The sequence below is a fragment of the Amborella trichopoda genome, chromosome 9 (genome assembly GCF_054954075.1).
Source record: "Amborella trichopoda isolate Santa Cruz 75 chromosome 9, AtrichopodaSantaCruz75HAP2 v2.0, whole genome shotgun sequence".
NCBI lineage: Eukaryota > Viridiplantae > Streptophyta > Magnoliopsida > Amborellales > Amborellaceae > Amborella > Amborella trichopoda.
This window is the reverse complement of record NC_142344.1, coordinates 43,065,666-43,075,852: the sequence shown is the minus strand read 5'-3', so window position 1 is coordinate 43,075,852 and position 10,187 is coordinate 43,065,666. Positions and strand designations below refer to the sequence as shown.

The following is a 10,187-nucleotide window of genomic DNA, read 5'->3' as shown; positions in this document are numbered from 1 at the left end:
GAAGAGGTTGTTTCGATGCTAAAAAACTTCAAATCAATTATCTCGACTTTAAGATACATAAACATGAAAAAAAAAAAAATGATTTCAAGTTTTGAAAATAGTGCATCTTGTAATGCATTTTTTGGATTGTCAATTTTCAAGATTTTCAAGTGTTTATGGATCTGTTTGAAATACACTATTTTGAAGCTTTAAATTTTATAATTAGATATGAAAATAATTTTTCAAGCCATTTCAAAAATTCTTAGTACTGAAACATCTTTTGATACTATTTGAAATTGCACAGTTTGTTTAATTGTTTAGGGCCACAACATTACAACCCTATCAAAAACCCAAAAGTAAGTTACACATCAACTTGTATTATGAAAGGGCGTTGTTTGCATAAGGTTGAAAGCTTAAACAATCTAATTAAGGAGCACCTCTGAATTTTATCATAAATGTAATTTTGATATAAAAAATTATTAGGGTGGCTTAAGAATCTATTTTCATATCTAATTATAAATTTTAAGATCTAAAAATGGTTCAAATCACGTAGATCTATAAACACATGAAAATCTTGAAAATAGACCGTCTAGATAATGTGTTGCAAGATACACTATTTTGCAAACTCGAAATTGTTTTTTCTTTTCTTATTTATACATCTTGATGTCGAGATGATCAATTAGAGGTTTTACAACATCCAAACAACCTTTTATGATGGATGTTTTAGGTGCAGCTTTAATTCTACATTTTAAGGTCACAACTTTATAAAAACTTTTCCATTATGAAATATTTGTGGTATATAGTGCACCACATTTCAAAAAAAAAAAAAATTTATTTTTTCCTGTACTTAAAATACCTCATGTCTTCTATAGATGGATTGAGAACTGTGTAACACTGGAAAGTCCAAACGGTTTTGTTCTTTTGTAGCGTTGCAAAGCAATGGTCATGGTAACAACCATTAAAATGTCTCACAGGCTGCATATTTGCTTGTATGTCTTTTTCGTGAGTGTTAAGAATAGAGGAGATAGGCAAATCGTTATTCGCATTAAACAAGATTTTACGTTGTGATTTCTCCCACAATGATTTACCAACACCACAGATGTTGATTTAGCCATGTCATGCTTGAACGTTTTTAAAGCTCTCCATATGCAAATTAATCTTTTGATGGTGTGTACCTTCCTTTCAGGAAAGAATATAAAAAAAATATTTGTCCTGTGACATTATGGAGAGTAGCTTATTTGCAAGTTATTTGTAAATCTAACAATTTTATTGTCAACTTAGTATATAGACAAACTGCCCCTCTACGATATTGGTAAAGCTGCATCTCAAAACCCTGCCGGCACAATGCAATTCCTGCTCTAGTACTCTCGTGATGGCTTAGAAATCTAGATTTTTGTTATTGACTATGAAATTTGAAGCTCAAAAAATGATGTATATGGTAGATTTGTAAACACTTGAAGTAACGTATCGATTTACAAAATACACCATTTTAGGGCCTAGAAATCAATTTTCCTTTATCGACCACTGGTTGAGATCGAGATGACTGATTTGCAGGTCTTTGGGTACAACATTTTCCTACGAGATTTGAGGAGTGGCTGCAAAACACTTTTTGTATGCACTTAACCAGTACTACCTAAAACAGTCCTAAAATAAGAAACATTTAGTTTTATATTGATAATTGTCTACAAAAGACTATTTATCTTTTGTATTCATAGTTTTTTTTTTACAACCGCCCATTTTGAAATTTAAAGGACAAGAGTGATTGTGACCTCACTGTACAAAAGATAAATGGTCTCTTTATATTGAAGTAGGGTGATGTTTGTATAAGGTATCAACCTTAAACAATCCCAGTAAGCTGCACGTCAAAATCTTATTAAAGGACGTATTTTCGGTGCCAAAATTCTTATCTTGACCTAAAAGTCTATTTTTCACCCCCAATATGAAATTGAAAGCTCAAAAAATGAAGCAAATCTAGCAGATCTACACTCGAAAAACTTGAAAACGGACAGTCTAGACAATGTATTATAAGATGCAATATTTTTAGGACTTGAAATTTATATTTTTCTTTGATATATATATATATATATATATATATATATATATATATATATATATATATATATATATATATATATATATATATATATATATATCTATGGGATTATCTACAAAGAGACCATGGCGATCACAATCATTTTTGTCTCTTAAATTTCAAAATAAGTGGTTGTAAGAGTGTCATTGAATAGACACAAAGTTCTAAACAAAAATTTCTCGAACTTAGTGACTCACCTCAGACCATCATCTAATGAGTGAGAATGATTATGATATCTATGTACAAAAGATAAATGGTCTCTTTATAGACAATCCATATATATATATATATATATATATGGAGGTCAAGATGATCAATTGGAAAAAAATTTAGTGACAGAACAACTTTTTTCGATAAGTTTTTGAGGTGCACCTTACTTCTACAATATAAGGTTGACACCTTATATACACTTTTTCCATTGAGGTATGATCTCATAGGGGAAGCCAAGAGAGCCGTATAAATGTTTCCATTTTAGCCCTTTTTTTTCATGGGTACGCATTTTTCATTCATGGCGTCCATCTCTTGTTCATTATCTATCTTCCCCTAATATTTCAAACAAAGGTCTAAGACATACTCATGGATTAAATCAAGCTATGGTAGAATAAAAAACGCACTAGTGAATTATGGGATAAAAAAAGGTTAATTACATAAAAACTCTAATGCAATGAGAAAACTGACCAATTCCGTCCTATAGTCAAGGGGAAGATTCGAGAACAAAGACTTTGCACAAAAAAACATTAAATGATTGTGAGGCACTACCCTAAGGATTTGGCAGGCATAGTTGCAATTGTTAGTAAGCATGTGTTTGTTTTGACATCGCTTGAAGTGGCCAAAAGGTGGAAGTCACGAGATTAATGCCCCTCTAAAATGGGATTCCATGTGCAAAGTGTAATGGAGATTTGAAACCCTAGAAAAAGTCACATGCCAATGCACTCAACCTCAATAATGCCTTAAAAAAGGTAGCTGTTGCTATTCAAACCACCTTTTTTTCATAAAATTATTTGAGTGTTTTGAAAACCTGGAACTAGAACTGCACGGTTCGAACGGGAACTGGGGTGCGAATCCTTGAATAACCCGATTCCCCTTGTTTCCGGATTTTCATTTCTAGTTATTTCCAATGATGATCCAACTCGTTGAACCTGTCCGAATAGCTGATCTGAACTTGTATGAAGGGGACCTGTTCAGAACCTTATTTTGGGTTTTAAAACAAGTAGTGGCTCTCGGCAACGGGTTGGGCTTGGGTCGAGGCACCCCTGACCCTAGTCCTCTAACCGGACCAAAAGGCCCATGGCCCAAGCTTGGCTCTTTTCCTAGCCCTATCAAGGCAAGGCCAGGCCTTGGCCCTTGCCGTAGCCCAGCCCGACTGGTCCTATCCTCGGATCGTGGTTGTGCAGCCTTGACCAAATCCTCAGGTCACATTTTATAGCCCAAGCTCTAGTTTTTTAAGGCTGAGCCGAAATTGCAAGAGCACCTAGCTGCCCATTGCCGCCCCTATAGTTGTCTTTCACTCGTCTTTTGTGCTCTTTTTTTTTGTGTGCCTAATGTACCATACAATTCCTAAACATGAATTTTGTTTTTTTTTTTGAAAAGGTAATTGAATAGGGGAGAGACAGGCCCTACCTAGGAAAGGGGTTGGTCATGGTGATAACACTCCCATACCTAGTTATCACATTGTGATTTTCAATATGCTAACATCATCTATTGACACCTTAAAAACACCTAACTCCCTATTCTATGAAAAAAAAAGTCGACAGGGTTTATCTTCCCTACCGAATTACAAAAAAAAAAAAAAAAAAAAAAAAAAAAAAAAAAAGAAAAAAAAAATAAAAGAAAACCATACTCCTTTTTTTTTTTTTTTTGTAATGGGTGGTCTCATGAAGAATGGAAAGTAAAGGACCATGACCCAGCCCCTTTCCTATTATTCTTAGGCAAGACTAGATGCAATGTAATGTAGTGTGCCACCCAAGCAACCTTTACATCACAGTTCACATGTTGCTGGGATTTTCATCCTTTTTCTGCCCTTTTGAGCATACACATCTCACTTCCAATGATTTGTCCCACCTTCTTTTGTCACAATGTAGACCTCTACAAAGTAGGACACTACGCAAGCATGTTGGCACATGTCGCACGTGATTCTTGCCCCAAAAGCTTGTTCATGGCCCCACCACCAATCGACGGCTAGGATGATCCCAATTGGCATGGGTACCCACCATTGAGGGATAAGAAGCCACGTCATCAAAAGAGAAATCTCAGCCATCCGATTTGAACGGAGCACGTGCAGACAACGTGCGACCTACTTAAGAGTGTAGAAGGAATTGAATCATTTCATGCTTTAAAGTCACCTCTCTCTCCCTCTCTCTCTTTCTTTCTTTATGTGGTTGGCAACGGCGCCTTAGTCATCCATCCGCGTGGAAAAGCGTGAAAGATAAATTATTGAAATTTAGTGCACCGAGCATAAATAAAAGAGCATCAAGCACGTCACCTTAAAGTCGTTTTCACAGAGAGGAAAGTGATTGTGTGAGAGAGAGAATTTAGAATTACAATAGAGGTGCGGTTTTGTACCCAGAGGCTCTAAATTAGTGTTCGCAAAATTGGACGACCTAATCATCAATTGTTCGGTTAGATTGGAATTGGTTAATGATTTTTTTTTATTAATTGGTATTTAAAAAATAATTTAAATATATATATATTTAAAAAAATAAGAAATTTGATTTATAATATTTTTTTTACATTATATTAAAAATTAAAATTTATTTTGATCATTAATACTCACTTTTATGTTTTTTTATTTTTTTCAATTTTTTTTAAAAATACTCCTAAACACAAATCAATTCGTTAAAATTCAGTTTTTCATTAATTTTCAACTGAAAGTGTTTTGTTTTAATTATTATTTATATGCTTTCATATTTTAGATTTTTTTTATCTTTTTTTTTTAATATTTTTTCACCGCGCAGGATTTGCCCTATTAGAGTAGTTGAATCAGTCGGTTTACCAGTTAGGCCGGTTAAACTGTTTTCAAGCCCATATCTGATTTCGATTTTGGGAAAACTGTTCTAAACAACCCAAATAGAGTGCACTTTCAAATAGTATTGAGAAATATAGTTTCAATACTGAAAATCTTTGTGATAGCCTTAAAATATGGTTTCATATTTAATTAAAGCTTTAAAAATAGTCTAGATCATACAGATCTATGAAAACTTAAAAATCTTTAAAATTGACAGTAAAAAATGCATTACAAGATGCACGATTTCCAAAACTTGAAATCCAATTTTTTCTCATGTCCATGCATCTTGATGTCAAGATGATCAATTTGAGAATATTTGAGCATCAAAACAACCTCTTTTGATGTAAACCCTAATTTGATTTTTTGAGCCTACATAAACTTCTTCCTTACACTAATGCCTAAAAGTTACTCGCTCCTGTGGGAGCGTATTGTGTGTCTACTCCCTTGAGTCAAACGCAAACTACAAGTACTTTTAGGACCCCAAATTTGGGGATGTAACATTTTCATTGTGTAAAATAGTCTAAATATTATTTATTTATTTTCAAATTAGACCCTATGCCATTATAAAGAAAGAAAACAATGTCTCAAGATCGAATAGAGATACAATGTATGGTGACATCTAAATATTAGAGAACTCATAATCTACATCCTTTTTTTTAAACTGAAAATAAGGATGTGGTTGCGATAAGAATGCAATCTTGAACAATCAAAGTAAGGTGGACCTCTAAAAATTTGTCCCAAGATGCAATTTGGGCATTCTTAGAATGGCCCGATGCTATTTTTATATCTAATTATAGAGTTTTAAAGTAAAAAAATGGTTCAAATCAAGCAGATCTATAAACATATGAAAGTCTTGACAATGAACGGTCCAGATAATGTGTTGCAAGATGTATTATTTTTAAGACTTAGAAATTTTTTTTTCTTTATCCACATCTAATCAATTGGATGGTTTTCCAACATTAAGACAACCTTTTTTAATTGATTTCTGACATGCACGTTAATTCTACAATATAAAATAACAACCTTATATAATTTTTTTTCGAAAAATAATAATTATCTAGTGATATTTAGGTAGTTCCAAAATTTTAGACCAAAAAAACCCTCTCAAACCGGTCTACTGCCTAGGAGAGTAAAAGTACAATATGTTTCCATTGGAGCATATAATAATCAACATTATCAAATTCGCTTTGCTACGGCCGAAGACTTCAGATTTTAAGCATATAAACCAAAGCAAAATGAAAACTGGTGTTGCTGTTTGGGTCAGATTCGGGTTACTTCAGTCAGGTTCGGATTTGCTTCAGCCATCAAACAAGTAGCTATATAAAAGTATTTTTATTTTATTTTTTAAATTTTTTTAATTTTTTTAATGTTATTTTTTCATTATTTATATAAATAATTATATTTTTTTAAAAAAAAGTTTGAAATCTCCCCCTCAAATAGGCAGAAACACAGAATTATTTTAATTTTTTTCAACCAACCAAAAAAGATTCCAAAAATATGACAACATTGATAATAATCTTTGCCACTATGTGAGCGGGCAAGGGAGAGGGAGAGGGAGAGGGAGAGGGAGAGAGGGGCAGACTTGTATCTCGCTCAGTGGAGCGGTCGAGAAAACAGTGAATCTCTCTCACTCTCTACAAGGTGGGCACCCTCATCAATCGTCATTCTCAAATTCAACACACCACACGATGAGGCAGACAGCCACATTTCAATACCAACATTTCTTATTTTCAAACTGTACCCATCCCCAACTACCTTGCCTTGCCTACACGTTAACCCTGATCTCTTTCCGTACAAGGGACCTTACACCATTTCAACATAATTGTCACTATTGTCGTGGAAGTTTTTTTTTTTTTTATTTTAATTATTAGAGATGGGCTGTATAATTTTTTATTTCGTATCTAAGGTTTTACTCTATTAAAAGTAAATACTCTCAATACGGTTATAAATCACCATATTTTTTCATATTATTTTTCATTACATGAACTTATTTTTATCTTTTTTTTAACCTTTCACTTGAACAAATTCAATTATCTATATTGCTATAAACATTTTACCTAAATCTACTTTATCTAATCTTATTATCTATCGAAAGTATATATTCATTTCGAATTCTATCCCTTTTTGTCTTGCCATTAATCCATTTCAATATCCTCGTCTCGACTGAACTCAATTTTTATTTTAATTTTTATCCTCTTTTGTCCGGCCATACATTTACTTTTAACTAATTTTTTAAGCCAAAACCTCTTAAAAGAAATAAAAAAATTATTTCTCTCTCCAATCCACCTAATTAAAAAAAAAAAAAAAAAGTTCAAGAGAAAAGCCCAAAAAGAAAAGCGGAAAAAAGAGAGGGAGAGGGAGGGCACCTCTGCATAAAGTATATTCCATTATTATAAGCCACATGCTAATGTACACATTTTCTTTACAACAAAAGAAACATGTATCCGAAAGAACACATGATCACCGCCAAATGTATTTGAGCGTAACCACCACCAATTTACACCTTGACCCTTCTACAATCTACCCAATGGGGTGGCAACGGACCAGACCTGAGCCAGGCGGGTTGGACAAAAAATTAACGAAAAAAAAACAAAAAAAAAACAAGGAAAAAAAAAATAAAAAGACCAAAATGGACTCGTAGTTGAATTGGGCCAGCACCGGCCCTAGCCTGCCCCCCAGGCAATAAACTATAGCCCATGCCGTACTGGGTACTGGGCCGAGCTCCCCAGCCCAAGCATCCAACCAAAAATCACCCCTTTTTTTTTTTTGGAAAAAAAAAAAAAAAAAAAAACCCACAATTTTACACTTTTTGTACCTTGCATTCCAAATTAAAAGTAAAAGAAACCTTGTCTTCCATGATCTTCACAATCTCACTCATAGAAGGCCTCAAACTTGGTTGTTCCCTAAAACAGGCCTCACAAATGGACCCCAAAACCTTAAACTCTTCCTCCTCAAAATTCCCTTTCACCCTCTCATCCACAATCTTCACATCCTTGAGGTCATCCACCGAAAATTTTGCCAAAAGCCTGCCTTTTTCCGAACAAAAAGCCTCAATCCCAGTAATTAATTCCAATAATAACACCCCAAAACTATACACATCGTTCTTCTTAGATATAATCCCTGTTCTCAAATAGTGGGGGTCCACATAACCAGGTGACCCCACAACCGGGGCCCGCCTCCCCTCGCACGTGTTGAGAATGGTGGAGGAAAAACCCACACGTGCGGACCCAAAGTCGCAGAGCTTGGGGTTTAGGTTTTGGTCGAGGAGAACGTTAGAGGGCTTTACGTCGCAATGGACTATGTGCTTGGTACACCGGTCGTGTATAAACTCGATGGCACGTGCAAGGTTGAGGGCTATACTCGTGCGAGATTGCCAAGGTAGGGGCGTGGAGAGGGTGTGGAGGTGGTCGTGAAGGGTTCCATTGGGCACGTATTCAAAGATCAGGGCTCCTTCATCTGCACGTGTGGAAGAGAGAGAAAGAGAATGTGTTGCATGCGTTACAGAGAGAGAGCAAAAAACCGAGTGCGAGATATTAGGGTACGAGGGTTTGTGTTTAAGAGGGGAGAGATTAGTGTTTAACTTGGGCGATCTGACTCGGATTCGTTCAAGAAACTGATCTTAGAGGAAAATTAAAAACTTTCTAAAAATTTAAAAAATAAGAAACTTATTTATAAAATATTTTCTACCATTTTGACAAATATTAAATGGAAAGTGTTTTTTCTATGAATACTTATTTTGTATTTTTTTTTTTTTTGGATTTCGTTTAAAATGCCCCGCCACATATTGATTTTTCAAAATCCATTTTTTTTTATTTTTTTAACCTCATTTACATGTTTACTGTTTAATTTTATTTTAAACCTAATTTTCTTTTTTGTTTTATTTATTTACACTTTTTCTGTTGGCCTGACTCTAATCGAGTCAAGCGGAATAGTTCGGGCGAGTTCGAGTTAATTGGCTTGGCCGGAGGTTGAGCCCCGTGACCCATGGATTATAGGATTTACCTAAAATGAGGAAAATTTCTTGTGTGTTTTTAGAGAGAGAAAGAGAGAGAGGCATTGAAAAGATGGAAGAAAAAACAGATCCCAAGTGACACAGAGAGAACCCTCACCTTTCTCATCGCAGTAACCCAGAAACTTCACAATGTTTTCATGGCGAACATCCATTAAAACCTCCAACTCCTGCCTAAACACCCTCTTCATTCTCTCACTCTCTCTGTGCACCTTCACCGCTCCATGATCCAAAGAATCACTGCACAAATACCCCAAATACACAGTGCTGAACCCACCTTCTCCAATAACACAACTGAAATTTCTGGTCATCTCCTCCACATCTCTCCAACTAAACCTCCTCACCAGCTCCCCTGCAACCTCCTCTTCTTCCTTTGGGGCCACTCTCTCTCCTCCCCTGTTCTTCTTCCATTTGTTTCTCACTCTAAAACAAGTAAAACAAGTCATTAGAGAGAGAAGGATGAGCAGTAGGACTGATACGCCAGAGGCTATTAATATGGTCTTGGTGGTGGTCGTGGTGGTGGTGGTGGTGGTGGTGTTGGAGGAGAGTTTCCTGGAAGTTAGAGAGAGAGAGGTGGGGAGGAGAGAGAAAGAGAGGAGGCACCCACAGAGAAAGAAGATTGAAGAAATGGGGAGAGGGAATCCATTGTTGTGGGGTGTATAGGGGGCCATGAGGAACCATACGATCTATGAAAGATTCAAAACACGGGAAAAGAAAGCTTCTTCTACGAGTTTTTAGGGTAAAAAAATGGCGAGATTGAAGAGAGAGAGAGAGGGAACAGAAAATAGTAATATATTTATAGAGAGAGAAGAGAGAGACAATAGGAAATATTAATGGGCTGGGGCTTGATTTCGAGGTTCCAACGCAAACGTTGACTGGTGGAAAAAAGAATTTTAAAAAAGGTCTCTTTTTGTGCTGTGCCATTACTACTGCATAGGATTTTACCCCCATTAAATTCTGTAATTTTGAAGAATTTGGCTCAATGTTTATAGAACCTACGGGATAAAAGTAGTAAAAGCCCACATAAATCTCTCTTTCTCTAGGTTTCCCTTACATAATTTATGGGAACCGATCTCTCCCTGGATGGCAAAAATCTACGATTG

At 35.3% G+C, this 10,187-nt stretch overlaps 1 protein-coding gene across 1 annotated transcript; it reads right to left on the bottom strand.

Moving 5' to 3' along the window:
- Positions 1-7,444: 7,444 nt before the first annotated feature.
- Positions 7,445-9,842, bottom strand: LOC18438976 (salt tolerance receptor-like cytoplasmic kinase 1). Its single transcript, XM_011626877.3, has 2 exons — positions 9,185-9,842; positions 7,445-8,531 (listed from the first exon to the last, which is right to left on the bottom strand). The coding sequence occupies exons 1-2, from the start codon at positions 9,753-9,755 to the stop codon at positions 7,876-7,878; spliced, it is 1,227 nt and encodes a 408-aa protein (XP_011625179.1). The 5' UTR covers positions 9,756-9,842; the 3' UTR covers positions 7,445-7,875.
- Positions 9,843-10,187: the final 345 nt, after the last annotated feature.

Bases quoted from the DNA above. Each gene is read 5' to 3' on its own strand.
- LOC18438976 (XM_011626877.3), bottom strand. From the start codon at position 9,755: ATGGCCCCCTATACACCCCACAACAATGGATTCCCTCTCCCCATTTCT. The intron at 8,532-9,184 runs GTGAGGGTTCTC...CCACACGTGCAG, and splicing joins GGGTTACTGCGATGAGAAAG to ATGAAGGAGCCCTGATCTTT.